Genomic DNA, 19,836 nt, shown 5'->3' with positions numbered 1-19,836 from the left:
GATGTGCTATAAATCTTATGGCATATTAGCTACAAATTTAACATTCATTTGATAGCTATGTTTGATTTTGGTTCTCTAAATGGTTCTGAGGGAATAACAAGAATCCATTTAGACAACAGCAAGGAACTCCAGCCTTTTATTTACCCCACTTTTGAGTAAGTAAATTGTGTTTGCTAATGAACAACTTCAGGAAAATGAGCAGACTACAGGAACCTTTCAATTCTCTGACAGAATTTTAGACCTCATTAGCAAAACACTTTCCTACTCTGGTAGACACAGGTAAAATCCCAGACTAAAGGGCTTGGGGTTCTCATTGTTCCCTGATGCAAAAGGTAGTTCAATTCTGGCTGCTTTTTTTGGTCGGTTCAGTTTTAGCTGTTCTCAGTAACACTGGCAAGGTCAGTGATGTGCTCTGACTAGGTACAGCTCAGTCACGCAATTGTGTGTATATTCCACTGAGACAACTCATGATTTGCATTCAGAATTTGGTCCCTTTGAGACACTGAAGTCACTGAAAATGCAATGACTACATTAAATGAAATAAAAAGCGAGCATCAGCAATCTTGCCATCTGTAAGAATACAGATACCTGACATTCAGAAGCATGTTGTGTAACAACCAACTTCAATGTCCAGCCTTAGTCTGTCTCCAGATGAATTCAAAGCAAGTTGAATGGAAGCAAGATCAGCTAGGGAGTTTATTTTATGTAAAATATAAACATGTTAACAGGAGAAAATACTGTTTTCTTATGTTACAACCTTAATAATCAACATGAGATTTATTGTACAGTTCTGCAGGTAATGCAGGGTTTAATTACATGTACATGATTAAAAAGAGCAATACTCAACTGTACACATACACCATGTATTGTATGCTTTACTAGAAATTCAGTATTTTTATGTGTCCCCAGTTGTGTGCCTAATAATTTTACCACCTCTTACTCCACTTAAAAACTAGCACAAAATATTTAAGTAGTTTTATTATGATTGTGTCATTTCGACAAGGTGGAGAGGGCCTCTATATTTACAAACAGATATACGTATTCAATGCCTTCAAAAAACAGCCCTTTCTATATTTCTTCCTCTTCTCTTTCTTCTTCATCCTACCCTATTCTCACATTCAAACAGCATAAGGTGACTTTACTCCTAAAGAGTCATGGATGTGTTATGGAGCTTGTGTCAGGTCTTCTTTAACAAAAGCTGCTGAAGCTATGAAATTGTCTCCAGGAAAAGCATTTGAATCTGTGATGTGGCTGCCCTGATGTTGCTCGTGCTGTTAGAATGAGAGACGGGAGAACACTGGGAAACTACCTGGTATGTGAACACAATCTATCTTGGGACATCTGCAAAGATGAACACCACTGGAAATACAAAGCTGATGTTTAAGCTCGGCCACTTTAAGGAATGTATACTTACAATTAAGGTTTTTGGGGAGCAGGGAGAGAGGGGTTGCAAGTATTCATTAATTAGCTGCTGTGGCAAGCAAGATGTTTTGGTGAGTTGCAAAGGGTCTTCACAAAGGGTTTGCTCCTGCCACTTCAGAACCCATAGTAGGGTTAGGGTTATCTATAGGATGGAGCACCAGCTTCAGCTGGGTACAAGCTGAGGGTTTGGAAGCTGCATGCCAGTCCAGCTCCTGTGTGCTTTCATGGAAAAGTGACTTACTCTTTAATATTCTTACATATAGTCAAGTTGCCACTTACAACAGCCTTCATGAGAAGCATTAGGCTGTTAAATTGACCACTGTGAATGGCCCATACAAGTCAGGTTCTTTTATGTTGTGCAATAGTCCCAGTCTTAATAACCAAATGAAGCAGAATGATTAAAGAATTATAGCAACTCCGAGACCATGAATAAAGGGAGTTATGTGCCGTTTCATATTAAATTGTACAGGCAAAGCCAGCAAATAAACCTCTTAGGGGATAAAGAATCATTAGTGTGTAAAAATGCATGGACTTAGCCCAGATGGTCCCATCAGGTGGGCACATACCTCCTGTTAGGTGTTATTTGACCTTGTATGCAAAAGGAGTGTGTTGATCTGAATAAGTCTAGTGGACAGGTTCAAGCAATCTCTTTGAAGTAATGCATGTTAACTGGAAAGAAATTAAAACTGTGTCTATCGAGGCTTACCAAGGGCTATTTAAATATTAAGTGCCATGTTAAATTGAGAAGAAGAGCCTCAGCAACAGAACTGATGCAACAGAAAAAGCCCTGGTCTTTTCATTGATCAAAGAGAATACAATATCTAAAAAACTAAGAATAACCCTTGCATTAACAACACAGAAAGGTAATGACTTTCTGATATGGATACCACAGATGCTGGCCTCTAAGAAACATCCAGTGTCTTTTATAGATGGTGTGGGTTTTTTTTTTTTTACACCAGCACTTATCCCACTTCATTATCTCTTCCCTTTATATGAGCCCAAGTGTAGAGAAGTAAAATGCAAAAAAGTTTGCTCTCCTTTCTAGCACTCACACAAGGGCCATGAAAAAGTCATTAAAACTTGAGACTGTACAGAGTGCAGATAAAATAACAAACCTGTATCATCAGCTGATTGACAGCTAACTCTGTGTTTGGTAGAAGAGAACTCCCCTGTAAGAGATGGAGCTTTTCTAAATTATAGTCACTGATAACTGTGCCATAGATGAAAGCATTACAGTCATGCTCAGACAGGTTAGCAGGCAGGGAGTGCAAAAAAGGCTGTGAAATGTGCAATGTGGGTCCAGCTCGTCAGGTACATACTGCTATGTGCAGCAGACATGTAGTAAGTATTGTGTCCTTGTTATGTCTGAGCAAATGTGCATGAAAAAAATTGGGCTTCCCAAATTTACAACTCAGCTAGGACTACAAGCCTAAAAATGGAAATTGGGTTGTAACTAGAGACATCGGATCACAAGCAAGCAGCTGCAAAAGCAAATAGACAAAGGCAAAATGTTAAGCTGATTGGAATTTCGTAAGATTGACATTGTTGCTTAAAGTGCTTGGGTTGATTACATTTAAAAAAAATCAAAGTACATAAAAATTAAAACAAAACTAATAATATTAACTACACAAGTTATTATACAAATAGAATAACAGACCAACAAAAGAGAAATAAATTAAAATGAACACTGATAAAAGGTACTAGCAAAGAACAGGTGCACAGCCAAAACTTTAAAAAATTTCCAGTACACATTCAGCTGTAAGATACTCCCCACATTTGTCAGCTACAAGCAGCAAAAAAGAGATGGAACGAGAAGGTTCTGCTGCTGAAAGGCAGCAAATCACAGGCAGCTGCAAGTTGTCAGCTCAGATCCCCAGTACATGGAGCTGTAACAGATGAGTGAATGAAATGCCGTGTCTGAAGTTAAAAGTCAGGATGTCGTAGCACTTTAGGATCCACCATCTAATGTGATTTTCAGTTTCACTTTAGTTAGGTCTTCAATATCTTTACTAAATCTAATGAGAAGGAAATACCTACTGCTTTATTTTCATTACTCCAGCTGCTAAAGGAACAAGACTTTTAAAATGTAATCTACTGCTCTGAGGTAACTGTAAAATATTAAAACAAAATTGACAGGAGTAATTTTGGGACTTCATTTCAACAAGGTGTTCTGCTTCACTGGTATGGTTTCTCCATCACTCCCCTATTCTGCCTCCCTCTGCTATGTCCCCAAAATAGAAATTACATAAAATCCTGACAACCTCTTCTGTGAAACACAGAAGTTGAAGTCTGAGCTCATCCTCTAAGATAACTGATTCATCAGCACTGCAGTGCTTCATTGGGTTCAGAGGAAAACCAGCACAGGACAAAAATGTTATTTTTCCAATTAAGAAAATAGTAGTGAGACTTGTAAATGGACAATAAGTCTCAGCAACAGAATATGAAACAAGTAGGAAACTTAAGATGTCATTAGGCCCAATATCCACAGAACTCAATGACATAAAAATAGACATTTTAGGGAAGCACAGAATAATATTAGACATCTGTGCTACAGTTTTTTTCTAGCTGCTTGCCGAAAAGCTTTTATTGTCCTAGATATTTTTCCATTCTTTCATAAGGGATTGGAAGTCTACACGTAAGCATAAGAGAAAAAGAATTATGTTTTATTTAATCAACTAAAATATTTTACATCATGTGAGCATTCCAATCCTAAAGAAATACAAGTGAATGTGCTTAATTTGACATAGGAGAGAAGTTCTGCTGCCATACAAATAGTGCCATTCTTATTTGTACGGCTGCGATGGACAGGCTTTTCCTGGACTGAAGCCAAGGCATTCAGCACAGTATAGACTGCTTACAATTTATAGAATTGTGACTGCATTTTTTTAATGAAAAGAAAATGCTCCTTAGCTTAGCTGGTGTTAGCATCAAGTGAACATTCCACGATTTGTCAGAGTTGACGTCAGACCACTGCTGTTGGACTGGTGTGACACTAGTGCTGTGATCTTTTCATGGACTAGCATGAATTTAAAATGTTTTTTTTCACAATTTATGAAAATGCCTATTCAAGTAATTTTACTCTCAGTTATATATTGCAATTATCTGTATGTTTTACAACCTAGAGCTGTCTTGCACCTGAATAAAACCAGAGATTATAGTCCTGTACTTTAGCATTTAAATATTAATTCATACTACTAACATTAAAAAATAAATTTTAACATAAGTCAATTGAAATATAGAAAACATTTCCTAAAATTAAACTGATGTAAAATTATTTTAATGAAAAATTTATGTTCCTATAAACATGAGGCCTAAACATTCAAATGATACCTTAAGAATATATTTTTTGTTGCTTTTTTAAAATTGAAGAATGTCCTAAGAATGTTTATCAGTAAATTGTGAAGTACAGACCTTTGGACCAGCACTGGTTAATGCTGATCTAGAAAGTGCCTTTGTCATAATTCACAGTGACGAAACCTTACCCAGTTTAAAAGACAAGTGATTATTATATTTTTATATGGAAATTCTGAATGCTTATCAATAAATCTATTAAGGAGGGATTTGCAGGTTTAGCTTTCCTGTGGAAAAGCTCCTGGGCCTCAGTGAGAATGAAGTCTCCTGGAAGATGTCTGTCATCTGTGTTAGAGACAGAACATTTCGTTCTAACATCAATAAAAGAACTGGAGATACATCCCCATGATACTTGTCATGAACGTGAGTACCAGCCTTCATTCATGTGAGTGATCTTTGTAGAGTGCTACTATTATTCGCCTGGTAAGAACTCTGAGGTTACATTCTACATCCTTTTTCTTGTATCAGTATAACATGATAAATCATGAATAATGTTGGATGAAAGGTCCACTTCTGTTTCTCACTTAGTGTAAAGTGCTACATTTCTTTAGTTTACAAAACAGCCATTCATAAATCCAACTGAACTTCACTTGATGTTACAGTAGAAGCTAGTACTTCATTTTCACCATTATTTGACAAAAGATATTTCACATTCACAGTAGATTACAATGAAATAAAACTTTGTCTCTTTCCTGCGGAAGACTAAAATATAAGATTTAGCTGCACTTCCAAAGACATTTCTTGAAATGGAGTGCTGGCCATGAAGTGGCAGGCAGGCTTCTTAAAGAAAAGAAGGACCAAAAGCAACATTGTCTGATAAATACTTAACAAGAGTGAATAAAATATAACAGGTAGAAATAAATTCTGTGAGATGAGAATATTTTCTTGTAAATACTAGAAGCAACTGTCATTCCCTCTGAAGACGAGAGTGATTTTGCTATTGACGTCATTGGAATAGGAATTTCGCTACTGAATTCCATGAACTGTATAATGGAGCGAAAATTTCAAACCAAGCAAGGTAGTTACCTGGTGTTACCACTGCCACAACCTGTAGATCCCTTCTCATACCCTATTGATACTTTCATCTACATTCATTCTTTGCCAAATTCCAGCATGCGAGTTCAGCAGTTTTATTAGCCAGTACATGAATGGTGCCAAACAAATTCACTCAGTAAAATCACAAACTAAGCCTTTTGATGTTTTTAAAATCAAACACTCCACTCCAGAGCCCTGTCTGTTTCTGTGGTGACCCAGATGATGTCAAACATGTCTGAAATTTTAGATATGACAGACAGATAGAAGAGACTGGACAATGCCCTCAGACACATGGTGTGAACTGTGGGGTTGTCATATGCAGGGTCAGGAGCTGGACTCAATGATCCTGTGGGTCCCTTCCAACTCAGGACATTCTATGATTCTGTATACATGACAGTGTGTGTAAACTAACGGGTTTTATGTATTATGTTGCTCAGAAATGGACTCTGTCTTAAGAAATTAAAATGGGACTTACAGATATTCATAGAATTGCAGGATCAAGCCCTGTAATATGTATTGTATGTACAATACTTATTTGAATGGACTGTGTAATTTCAGTTCTGATGGATATATGTGAGCAGTCTGGCAATTTCTGCAAGCTCAACTAAGAAAACAACCTACGATATTGTTTTAACAGAAAGATAAGTTCGATCTCTATAAATTTAATTTATCTCTGTATCATGTCATCTTGCTCCCTTTATTCCAGTGCTCTGCAAGTTCTGAAATCTCACTTCATCTGTACTACCTCATGATAAACAAAGTGACTGGACACAGCGAATTAGTTGCACTGTAATTTAAATCCCTCTATGTGAATTTTAGGCCTGAGGTTATGCACTGGAAGTTTTAACAACACAGGGCTTAAATTATTTTGGAAGAACATCTTTTTGCAGCAGAAAGTAACGTGTAAAAACATCCCCTATGCAATCACAATTCCATCATGAAACAGGTGGGTTTTTTCTTATGCTTAAAATGAGTAAGTGTATACCAGGATGTATTTAAAGGAATGCTTTGTAAATTTGTACACCCCAAAGCCATGTAGAAAGTTTTAAACAATTTTGCCCTAAATGCAATGAATGCTTTCATACAAAATACTACTTTAGCTGGATTTGGTTTAACAGTTGACATCCAAATCTTATTACCTGTAAACGTTAGTCTGTATAAATTCCACTAAAATCTGACTGCAATTAATTCTTCAATCAGACTTAAAAACTACAAACATCCCCTGCAAAACAAAGTTCTGCATGTCAAAAATGGATGGTTATAGTCAATACCACATAGACCAGTTAATAGGAGACAGAGTGGTGTTGTTCAACCACACAAGATGTAGTCTGTGTAAAAGCCAGTTCAGGGGGACTATCACCTTCTGTTGCGTGCAGCATTGTTGTGTGCAATTGTCACAGTTTGCCAAGTCACTCTCTTGACTGATAGAATAAAATATAGCCAGACTCTGAATTTTTTGATATATCAGAGGTCAGACCATAGAATTCTTCAATAGCTTGAGCATCTATTTTCTGCAAAATAAATAAAATTGTTTAATATGCTGTCAGGTAAAAGAAATACCAAACATGAATTAAATGATTCTATAAACACAAAAGACAAATAAGGTAATTTGTTTCAGGGTAGCAAATAACAAGTTCTGTTTGCAATTTAAGTGGGGAAAGGGTAACATTCAGGGGCTTGAGCCCTACTGGTCTCGCTCATGGAAGTCAATAGGAGTGTTTGTCTCAGAGAACCTAACCGAATTAGGCTTTTCCCAACAGCAGAGAGACTCCTTGGAATGCAGTAGTGAACACGGTTAAAACACACAAATGTGACCACGGGACCCCACCTTTCTGCCATTTCCAGAAACCCTCTTCAAGACATGACATATCCAATGTCCCAGTGCTTCCTTTCCTCCATTGGATTTACTTCAGGGAAATCAGACTCCAGACCCCAGTTTTGCTGAGGTGCCACAGTGACATAAAGGGTTTGCTTAGGAATTAATTGCAGTGTGCTTAGACAGAATCTGTAACAGCTGTGGGCCAGATCCCGCTCTAATTTACATTCAGACAAACCGAGACTGACTACAGAGTCCCGACTTTCTTGTAACTTCCCAGTTGTTCAAAGATTGAAATTCTACCGCAACATTAACTTTATCCAGTCTAATTTTGCCAAGTGATACTGCCAAGGATTGCAAAATAGTTCCTGGATATTTTAGGTTTTGATGAATTAAATTTATTTTATTAGATATGAATAAATGTTCCAAAATAATTAAATCATTCCAAATTAAACCCTTGAAGTCTGATATTAAAAACATTTGATGTTGCTCTGAAGTAAAACCCCTTCTGACATTGACATTAAGAACCACAGGATTAATAATTGTGTTTGCAATCTTAGTTCAGCTCAACTCTGTTAGCAATGTCACATTACAACCAAACTGTAGCTTTGCAAACTAGTAATCTGTACCCAGATCTAGATCAGAATTTCAACCCCAAATAGAAAGGAGAACATAAACACAAATATTGTGCTCATGACCTTCAGAATACTGACCTCTACAATGTCATCATCAAACAAGAGCCAAAATCCGTGACTTTTCACAATAGTAATATAATGCCCTCGATTCGGTCCACTAGAAAGCAAAACAAAAACACAAAATCTGAAATATTAGAAGATACTGTTGAGTCCATTTTGATAAATCCATTTCTATATACAAGCAGTCTGAAGTATAACTAAATGTTATGAAGAACATAGTAAACCCACCCCTGGCAGTAGAGACAACATGTACTCTGCTCATCTTTTTACTGACTTACTGCAAAGATTTCATTGAATGAAAGCTAAATGTGTTATTGTCATCTGTGCTGTGACCATTTGCAAATTAACCTATAGAACACTTAAAAATTTGCTCATCACCAGCAGCAACTGTGGCAAGTATTTTTAAAACATTACGAACGAAATTTGAGAAGGAAAATTGTTTGGTATCAACCGTGAATATTTGGTTAGTCTTTGAGAAAAGTGAGAATAAGTTGTAATCCTAAAGCCCCAAGGATTTTTTGTTCATTTTTTTCTTTGACAATATCCACTATGTGAGAATCTTTATTAAAGCCGTAATTGTCATTGCCTTGACAGGAGACCAAGGTGTGCCACTGTAGGGCCTGCATGCTAACAGTGTCTGGCCCTCACAGAGCCCTGGCTCCCAAGCTCGGTAAGTGGGCTGATGAGGAAATAGTTGGCTCCATTAATTTAAGCCAACCTTGTGACTTTTGGAGGCCTGAGACATTATTTTTCAAACAAGTACAGATTTACTGAGGGAGGGTGGCTAAGAGGTTCAGGCCATGTTGGTGCAGCAGCAGGGTTTGTGTCCTCCCTCCCAGTCTCCCCACATTTTGTCAGGCATGCCTCTCCCCTTGGCAAATGTATGGCAATAACTCAAGTTACACATGAAAGTATCTTACCTTCCACAGTGAACAACAACGGCTACCAAGTCATACATCCGATCTAAGTTGACAGCATCACCAGATGTGTTGAACAGACGTAACTCCAGAGGAAATACTACTCGATAAGAAAGCTTAGTATATCTGTGCAATTGCTCCATGTATTTGAATCTCTTGAGGTGTAAGGCAAGAATCATTGGCAGCTTTTTTACTCTCATCCTGTGAAACAATTACAGCACATATGATAAAGACCTGACCAATTCGAAGCTATTCTGTCTTTCCCTAATGAGTAAACATTTGCATTATAAAAGCACTTAGTAAGTAACAGTAGTCGACTAGCAGTAGCTTCTAGACTAAGACACATGTAGTAGCTTAGAATGTGCCTGTAGGTTCTCTGGTGCACACAGAGAAGGCAGTCAGGGTATAAAGCTTCTGGGTATCTAAACACTAAATATAAATGAGAAGGTTTGTCAAAGCCCAGGAGAGTCATGGTTAAATAGCCTGCTCTTCGCTTACCTTTTCTGTGCCTCTTGTTTACTGCAGCATGTTTCACAATAGTATTTCTGTTCACTACATAATGTCTCTGTGTTACTGAAGTCTCTGTAAATAAAGACAATTATCAGTTCTTGAAGGATCTTAACACTTTTGCCCCACTTCTGCTGATGAACTGGAACCCTAAAAAGACACACAGGATGAAATCTTCTCTCCATTGAGTCCAAGTATCTAAAGCAGCCGTACCGGGGTTTGCAAAGGGACTTATGGTATCTGGCTGCTGTGACAGCCCTACATACAGAGCTGTGCCCCTCCGTAGGATATGGGAGAGGGTCAGATATTTCAAAGCGAGACTGATATCCTGGTCTCCTATGTATCAAGGGACAGCCTAGACTTGGGTGTACTCACTCGATCGTCCAATCCCTTTTAAAATTATTTGCAGAATGGAACAGCTTCAAGTGCCACTTCTGTCATCCTCAAATAGCAGGCATTTTGAGAACTGCAAATACAGACATAAGCACCTATCTCCCAGCTTAAGCACACAGGTTTTCTTGTGACTTTGGGCCTCAAATATATCTGAAGCCCAGAACTGTCCTGTTGATTGCACCTACATTGTACTTCTGAACTCCAGACTAATTTGGACCCATGCTGACCCGATGATCTCCAATTTAGCATTGCAGTCCACAGGGACAGAGGTTGAAGCTGCGCTGTCTGCAAGTTCAGCCTCCTCCCACAGTAGGCAGCACAGAATCGTCTTAACAAAGGCAAAGGGAGGATTCTGGATGATTATTTCTTCCTGACATCATCACCACAGGGGTAGATGGAAGAGCTGAAGACTATATAGATTACCAGGCCATAGATTATTAGAAGTTATTTACATAACTTCATAAAAGGGGAGGATTTTCCATTTTCAAGTGTTAAGTTCTTTAAAGGTTGACAGAGCATGACAGAGAGGCACTTCACATGACTGAATAATATTTATACTGAGAATGCTTTAACTAGTTGTGTAGGGTTTATTTTCTCTTTTTCTTGTTATGGTCTTAAACAATTTGATCAGGAAGTGCTGAAATTTAGGACAAAATACATCTCTTGAAAGATAACGTTGCAACAAAACTTTGACCGTACTATGATTATTTACCTAAGAGAAAAATAAAGCGTGATCACTGGAAAATATTTTCTTCAATGGTAAACATTGATCTCAAACATCTGATTTCACATTTGAATTTAAAGACAAAAATAACTGGATTCTGACAGTTCCTCTGAAAAACATGGTAAACTTTCAGGGAATCACAAATGAAGAGCTGAAACTTCAGAAAATATTAGAGATGGGTTATATGTGTGGAGAACATAATGCTGCAAGATTCAAAAGAATGTGTTTATGTACGTTTTAGGTCTTCTATTAAGGAAGGAATCTGATGTTTATTTTCAATGCCTAACACATAAATTTAAAACAAACAAAATAACATAAACACACCACCACCACCACAAACCCACCTCAAAAACCTAACTTGTGGAATGTATTGGTTTCCTTTTCACCTCAAAGTGAAACAATGGAAATAATATTTTTCTAACATAAATATATACAGATAGTAGAAATTTGATAGATATTGATTTTATTTTTATCTCTGAAGTATTTGTTTAATAGTTAAGAGTGTACTAGGAGATGAACTGAAACTTAGAATAAAAGTCCTCTCCCGATAATTTGAGGCTGAAGCACAGAATAAGAAACTCATATGGCAAAAAAAGTAGACGTTTGAAATCTTTTGCCCTCTAGGGACTCTAACATTCATTCTGCAAAGCACACACTTAACTTTTAATATGTACGTAACTCCTAATCAACAAAACACTTGAGTAGAAGCTTAAAGATAAGCACACGTAAATCCCTTTGAAGCCAATTATTATTCTGCAGTAATTCTTCTGGATGACAAGGCAATCAATTATCTTATTTTTTTTCTCTTTCAAACACATAAATTGAAAGAGAAAGTGAGTAAAAGAAAATATATTCATGTACATTTTGTCATTAGAGGAAATATCCAGTTTACATTATTTTTCTTCTGCTTAAGAAAAGCTCAAGACCCTGATGTTATTCTGCTTCTCTTTTCTGTACCTACTAGGCTTGGGACATTTAGCAAAGTCAGACAGAACTATCTACAGAGAGATGTATTCATTTACCTTAGACAGTGTGTAATTGATGTGTTCTGCTCCACATCAACAGAAAGGTCAAGAAAATCTTCATCTTTGCTACTAACCTGTTGCAAAAAATATACATGTAAAACAGAGATGTAGTAAAATGTCATACATCTAAACATTGCCTATATCTACGTGCAAATGTCAAAGACAGAGCAATTTCTGCAGAAATTAATTACACAGAAATAATTAATGACAATGCTTTTCAGTTTTTTTCTAGTTCACCATGACTGTATTTATTAGTAACTCTAACAATCCAGATTTCACGTAATTTAGCTTCTGTCTGTTCCACTTATTCAAACCCACCAACCTGCCGTCTACTGGTCATTAAAGGGGGACCATCATCGCCTATATTAGATGTGACTGGTGTATTATGTATGTTCCCTTGTTAGGCAAAACAGCTTAGTTTCTTATTTTACTGGAATTATATTCACCATCTGTATAATATATTACACTATGTAATCACAGTTTATGCCCTACATAATTATCTCCACTATTAAGGATGCAATGAAGATATATTCCAAATAAGTGTCTGTCAAGAAATTATATATTTAACCGTGTTGTGATTTCTTTCCAGTGAGAGTTCCAAAGGCTGGCTTTGTATTTCTGGTTGACACAGCTGCATTCACTCATTGAATATTGTTCCTGGTCAATAATTTTGATTAAATAATTAAAAGATTATAGGTAAAAATGGCGAAGTGATGATATTCTGCAAAATAATTTTGATTTTTCTGATTTTTATTTTTTTTAAGGAACGAGAGGAGAAAAATTCTAATAAAGAGATTTTATTTTTTAAAAACTACCCCAAATATTTTCAGAATGGCAGATCTTGATTTTTGCTTTGAAAATTATTTTTCACTTAGTGTTTAATCTTGAAGATGAAAGAATGTAAAAAAAAAAAAAATACAAACAGATAATTGTTGTAATACTTCAATGAGTTAAAAAGACTGCAGAATTACTTACTGCACGTGAACTTAGTCATATGCATAATAACCATTTTGTTTATAAAATGCTGCATGAACACACCATATTTTGCCTCCTATGACTACATTTCCTTAGAATAACTAAATCATATGACAGGATAGTTAAGTTTGAATCAAGAACTTCAGTGAGGGGTTGAATCCATTGTTCTGACACAAATCCCTCCTGCTCAGATTTCTGCAGTTCTGTGGATGTGGAAGTTATGTCCAGCTTTCAGCTCATCTCTGTGTTATATCAGAGATACTATAAACACAGTGAATGCAGCCTGTATGCAGCCTCAATCCAGAGGAACACCTTCAGCAGGATGAATCTTGATATTAAGATAAAGTGCACCCAATTAAAATGAACAGCAGCTCTTCAGACACAAATCCTCCCTGAGACATGACTTGGCCCATGGGACAGGAAACCACAAAACTGGCAGCAGTCAACTGCAGTATAAACACACAGCTGGAATTTGAAAGGTAGAGCAACAAAGCTTGAGAGAACATTGTGTCTCTACGGCTGGAACTGGAGTTCTGTCAGATGCACGACATATCAAGAAAGAGGTTAAATACTTGGAAAAGTCTTTGACAAGTATAGTGTTTCATTTGAATGCCACAAAGAAGCTAGGAATTTTGTTATTGATTTCAAAATATCAAATATTTACTGAAAGGGGGAGATGAGCTAGTTGTAACAAGAATAATACAGACCGAAACTAAAGGTAGCTGGAAAATCAGATGGAAACTGCAAGTTTCACTCTGAGTGAAAATAAGAACTACTGGAATCTAATGATTCTTCATGCACTACATATTGATATTTTAGCAAAAGAACACCTTTTAATCCAGTTTACTGTTTCCCAAAGATTTCCAGGTAAAATAATAATACAAGAAAAAAAATCAAACAAACTAGAAAAGTATCCTCAGTAGAATACAGTATTTCTGCATTCACAAGAGGCTACAGACAAGCCTTCCCACAGCAGCAGTAGTTAGCATGATTTTTTCCATAAAGCTTGGTCACTTGGAATTACAAATAGGGTATTGTGCAGTTTTGCTGTTATCCAAGGATACATCCTGACTTCAGTACAGTTTGTCTGAATAAACACTAGATATTAGTTCATAATTAGGCCACAGCCATTTAAAGAAGCTTCTGAGTTAAAAAATAATTCTATCCTTTTGCTTATTTTAACTTGCTATTATTACTTGGGGTTTTATAATTGAAATAGATTAAATAAATAGTTTTCAATCTCTCTCTCATGTTTACACTTACACAAGCTTATTCCAAACTTGGTCCAACTCCTCCTTTTATGTTGACTATCACTGCATAATTTTTCTTACTCTCTGACCCAAATCCCCAGAAAAGTCATATTTTCTTGGAGTACAGCGCTATTCTTTGTAATTAGAAATATTGGAACATGTTCTTTTACACATCTAGGACCTGGGTAGGGTTTATGTCATGTAACTTTAGCTGTCCAAAGTTAGATATTTAACCTCATCTTGCTTTCTGAAGGTACCTTTTCCTCCCATCTTAATGCAGGTGATCTAAAGATGCATTTTCTTTAGAGGAAGTCCTTGGCAGCGGTACCGGTCTGAGTTAAAAATACGTGATTGTTAGATCACTTTGCTGACCCAGTTCGCAGTATTGCTGCACCAACAATTGCAGCTGCTTGGTAACAACTTGGAACCAGAACAAGCTGTATGGAGCAGACAGAATGCCTGATACTGCTCAAGACTTTTTGTGTCATGACGTGACTTGGAGACAGATGGAGAGAGCTTCCTGCAGGAGCTCCTTTGCAATCTCCATCATCTACAGAAGGAGCTAAGAAAACTAGTTCATCCTTGACACCCACCTTTTACAAAGCTACAGTTAGGTGAAGTTAATTCCAAACTTTATGGAAAGTCAATGTCACTGTTCTTCACTAAACAGATTTTTTTTTTCCTGTCTGTGTTAGTCTTTCACATAACAACCTCACAGAAACTTTTTTTTTCCCTTTAAGTAGAAGCGTGTGATTGAAAACCACATAAATCGATATGAGGCTTGTAATCAGGTTTCCTAACTAAAGCTACTTTTTACTCATACTTCAAACATGACAGCCTTCAAACTGACAGCATTCTCTAGAAAATATTATGGAGAAAAGAGTATGGATTGTTAATAACAAACCCTCTGTATGCCAGTCACATTCTTAGGATTGAATTAACACAAATTCATCCTAACTTTTCACTTATTCATGGAATAATGATGTTAATATCTTCTTCCAAAGTTACAGTACTAAGGAACTGTATTGGTTAACTAGTGAGGATATTAACTGTAGAGATATGTATTAGGACAGCAAGACTTGGCATAGGTTAACCAAGTAATGCCTAGAAAAATAAATTTTTAGAAAAGAATATACTCACTTCAAGAAGTTATGTCTACAGGAATATCCACAATTCTCAGATGTCTGAAAAATTCATATGTTTATATATATAAAATGTATCTACCAATTAATGGGCAACAAGCAAAAAAAATATAGATATCTATCCCAATGCTTACGGTTTCACAGTTCAAACATCTAGTTTCGTTAGTCAGTGTTCCCTGAAAAATCTCATGCACCCAGGTGAGTTCTTGTTTATTGTTCTCTTCAGCTTCATTCATGTTGCCATTTTTCAGTTTCCCATTTTGCTTTTCCTGTTTCTTCTCCTCCTGCAAAATGTCTGCGATGGTGTTCAGCAGGTAATTTAAAAACTCATGTGCATCCTGCTGCATGTAATTGTCAAAGAGATCTGTGAAGAAGAGAGTTGAGATTTCAAAAGTTAAGTATATCCTCTCCTTCAAGAAAGCAAACTAAATTCATTATTTCTTTTCAAATAAATATACTAGTCCTTGCTCAGCAAAGCATTTCGAATGATGCCAAAAAGAGCAGTTTTGCAGCCATACTGGCTTCAGTGAAACTACTTTGGGAGAAGGTTTCATCTCACCTAACTTCAGCTGCTTGAAAGGTTAGGCTCTCTGTGGAGATGGTTGTGTAGGCTCCCACTACCGTCAATGAAGAAAGCAAGTGGGTGAGTCAGCATAAATTAATTGCTTAGACTAGATGTCTAACTTTAGACAGCACTGACTCCCACCCATATATTCCAAGTCCCTTAGACACTTAGGAACATCACAGAGTTTGGACAGTGAGACATGCGGCTGGGGCAGCTGAAGACCTTGGATACTGACACATACCAGTGAGCTGTGTCTGGCTGGGATGCAGTTCCGTGTCCTAACAGCCCACACAGTGCTGTGCTTTGTACATCTGGCTGCGGTGGTGTTGGTAACACACTAACGTTGTGGTTGTTGCTGAGCAGTGCTTGTGCAGCATCAAGGCTGGCTGTCCAACCCCCCAGCCTACCAGCTTTTGGGGGCAAGACGTTGGGAGGGGACGTAACTGGGACAGCTGACCCAAACTGACCAAAGGGATATTCCATACCATGTGGCATTGTGTTCAGCAATAAAAGCTAAGAGAAAGGAGTGGGGGGCATTCATTGTTAAGACGGTTATCTTCCAGAGCAGCTCCTATGCATACCAAGAGCTTGCTTCTCAGGGAGTGGCTGGAAATTACCTGCTGATGGGAGGCAGAGAATAAATCGCTTTTGGTTTTGCTTTACTTGTGCATGCAGGTGTTGTTTTTTGTTTGTTTGTTTTGTTTGGGTTTTTTGTGTGTGTTTGGTTTTTCATGTGTTTGTTTGGTTTTGGGGGTGTGTGTTTTGTTTTTTAAACTGCCTTTATCTCAACGCATACATTTTTCTCATTTTCGTCCCTTGTCCTGCTGAGGATGGGCTTGAGAGAGCAGCTTGGTGGGCACCTGGCAGGCAGCCAAGGTTAACCCACCACAAACAGTAATAATAACACTATTTAATGAAGCTCATCTTTCACGCACACAAATCTGATGAGCAGAGACTTGTCCTTTTCAATAAGAAATGCTTGCAGAAGGAGGGGAGAATATCTCAGTGATTTAGTACAGACTTCTCCAGTGAAGGCTTAATTTGCCCACCATGTTGAAGTGAAAAGAATCTGTGTTCCCAATAAATGTGTATTTTTATTCTCCTGCTCCTGAAAAAGCTCACGTGGATTTCCTCAGAAAATATGGCAAAGATCCTTTGTCTTTGCAGTGTCTAGCCCAGGTTAATACACATTAAGTCTGGCCCTAATTTAAAAAAGCTGAAAACATAAAATCCAGTCCCTAAAAGTGATCCCAAACAGTGTGGGGGCATTTATCACCACATGACTCAGAGCTAACTTTGTCACACTTTCAAACGCCTGCTCTGGAATGAACAGTCTGCCCATTTATATGCTGTCACCAGGAAGAAATTTCTTCCAGGTGTTCAACTTTGTCTCTTCATTCAAAGCTCCCCAGTTTCTAAGCATACCACCCACATTGATATGAATCTAGGCCAAAATGGAGCTGTGTGGCAGGCTTCCTTATTTCAAGATGTTCCTCATTTCCCTTAGACGGAACTACTGCAAAATTAAGCATATGCTGTTGCTAGCGTAATGCTTAAAAAGGGCTAGATGCTTCCCAAAGTAAGACTTTGCCCACCACTTCTATGAAGAAGAGCAGCAGTGGACATGTAGTCCACTGAATACCCCCACATACATAGTTACTTATCCTTCAGGTGTTTTGGGGTAGTGGTGCTTGTAGCCCTCCTAGGTCACGCAGTTTCTACACTGTGAACTGCCTGCAATGGTTTTCTCTGCTGTACTGCACCAAAAAAAATAATTAAAAAATTATGACAGAGTGTCACACTATTCCCAGCCCCAGGTCACTGTTCTGAGTGGTCTGTCCCACCATGCTATGAAAACATCATTAATTCATGCACCTCTGGGAACGTATGAAACCTTGTATGGTTATTATTTCAAGCATAATATCATGTATACAGATACTGAAACATTAATATCTAAACCCTCAGAAGTACTAAAAGCAACTTACAAAACTAGCCTGAACATCTGATTAATATGACCACATTGTCCCTTGAAGCCACGTTTATTTATACTGATCAACATATTACTGTCTAAGAGGATTCCAGTTTTCTGCTTACCATTCTCTTTTCGTAACCTTGATATGAACTTCTTTGGTGGAATAACTCCAACTTTCTTCTTCTGAGTAGCAATACTGTGGAAAAGATCTGCCAGGCAAGTCAAGAGATTTTCCTTCTTTTTCTGTTGGGCCTTGTATGATAATACATTTTCCCGAAACGGCCGGCAAAAATACAATGCCTGCAGCACGGAGTTACAGTAGCAGGTGTTCCCAAACTGCCATGTAAAAGTAAAAACAATCTTAATCCCTGGGCATCACAATAAAACTAGTTGCTTCATTCAACTCTGGCTTCTATGTCCCTGTCACATACCAACCATTTTGCCGTGCAGCTACTGTAGAAATATCTTCCACACCCACACTTGACACTTCACAGGAAAAAAATAGACCAAAACAAAACAAATAACTATGGTGTTCTAGATTAACTAGGATACAAAGCAGAAGTTTCCGCTTGCAAGTGTTATATTTATTGTAGTGGATCTCATTAAGCTTGTTTCCATATATTAATACACCCTTGCTGGGCTCTATCTTGCTGCTCAGCAGCAGAATGACTGTTTTCAATGGAAAAAATGATATATGTGTTTTACTTGTATGGGAATAAACAATTCATTAAACAGCCTTCCCACTCATGCTCTCTTTAGTCAGATAAAAAAGCTTCTGCTAAGAGAGTCCCTGATGCAGGCTGCTGTACCAAAACTTGCACATATTTGCATCACTTCCAGAGACTGTCCCTCACATTTCTTCACTAAAGTAGACTTTATTGAAGTGTAATTTCTAATCACTGAAAATATTCGTGGAACAACAAACTGTTTTCTCTGAGATCTATGAATCTATCTTCAAATACCTGATACAGTTTTGCAACCCACTTTGCCTAAAATTGGAACATGAGCTGTACTTTTTTTTTAAAAAAAAAAAACAACCAAAAACAAAAACAAGCAACAACAACAAAAAGCCCCACTAATCAACAAGCAAACCTACAATCCTGCCTTAGAACAGGACTGGGGGAAGGAAAAATAAAGAAAAAAAAAAAAAAGACACCAATGTTCAAGTAACATCAAAGCCATAGTTCTGTATATGGTTTGCCTACTGAAAATGGTACTTACATTGACCAATCCAAAATAGTGTTCATTGATTGGAAACTGCTCTGGGCCAATGTCTTTTTCCAGAGCAGAGGCATTGGTGCCCTAAAAAGAAGATCGAAGAATTTCTTTAGAATATTAAGGCTCTAAAATAAAGTAGTAGCAAGACAGAAACTCATTTTTTCCTTTCAACTACAATTAGCCAAGTTAACTCTCTCATACTAATAATGGGCAAGCACGACAGTCACATGAGCCAACAAAAATATTTGCAGTTGTAGGTAGTTGAGCTGGTGTGACCTGGACACTCTAGTAATGACTGATTAGAAACGAACAGGTCACAACAACAGTGGTTCTCCCCTCATCCATCTCCATCTTATTTTTACTATGTTCATAAACAGCTGGATTCCATTACCCTCTTCCTTTGTAAAAATACTTGTAGATATGAAGTGAAACCATTAAAGGTATCTATCTTGAATAAACCATTTTCTAGATGTAGGGCAGGTTTTCAAAACGATACTGAAACTCCTCTGAATCCATTCTAATTCGTCAGCAGCCCTTAACAATACTTGGGCTCCAGACAGGCACCTACTTCTAGAACCAGCATCACAAATGCTAAAAGCAAGCGTAACATAGACCTGCCGTTTTGTCCTGTCTAACATCAAAGCTGCAAACTGTTCCATCTCTCAGTCACTGCCTCAGTGTGGCAAGTTATGATCTGCTTTATCTTCGCTCCAACAACAAAGTTGCTTTCACGGCTACCGGTCTGTGAGCACAATCACTAATTTTGCATGTGTTACAAGTAGTTCTGCTGTATTAATATGTCTGTGTTAGATTACCAGGCAAGGAAGGT

At 37.5% G+C, this 19,836-nt stretch overlaps 1 protein-coding gene across 1 annotated transcript in view; it reads right to left on the bottom strand.

Annotated features, from left to right (window-relative positions):
- Positions 1-683: 683 nt before the first annotated feature.
- The window catches only part of USP46 (ubiquitin specific peptidase 46), a 31,875-nt gene continuing 12,722 nt past the window's right edge, over positions 684-19,836 (bottom strand). The window contains exons 2-9 of the mRNA XM_082052145.1: positions 19,011-19,091; positions 17,912-18,125; positions 15,387-15,616; positions 11,883-11,959; positions 9,735-9,818; positions 9,240-9,437; positions 8,338-8,416; positions 684-7,319 (exon numbers count right to left, since the gene is read on the bottom strand). Of these exons, the coding sequence (XP_081908271.1) occupies positions 7,218-7,319; positions 8,338-8,416; positions 9,240-9,437; positions 9,735-9,818; positions 11,883-11,959; positions 15,387-15,616; positions 17,912-18,125; positions 19,011-19,091 (1,065 nt within the window). The 3' untranslated portion in view covers positions 684-7,217. The remainder of the gene's footprint in view (positions 7,320-8,337; positions 8,417-9,239; positions 9,438-9,734; positions 9,819-11,882; positions 11,960-15,386; positions 15,617-17,911; positions 18,126-19,010; positions 19,092-19,836) is intronic.

This window comes from Streptopelia decaocto (genome assembly GCF_964273445.1).
Source record: "Streptopelia decaocto genome assembly, chromosome: 4".
NCBI lineage: Eukaryota > Metazoa > Chordata > Aves > Columbiformes > Columbidae > Streptopelia > Streptopelia decaocto.
The sequence above is the reverse complement of the archived record's forward strand: the minus strand, read 5'-3'. Positions and strand labels throughout refer to the sequence as shown.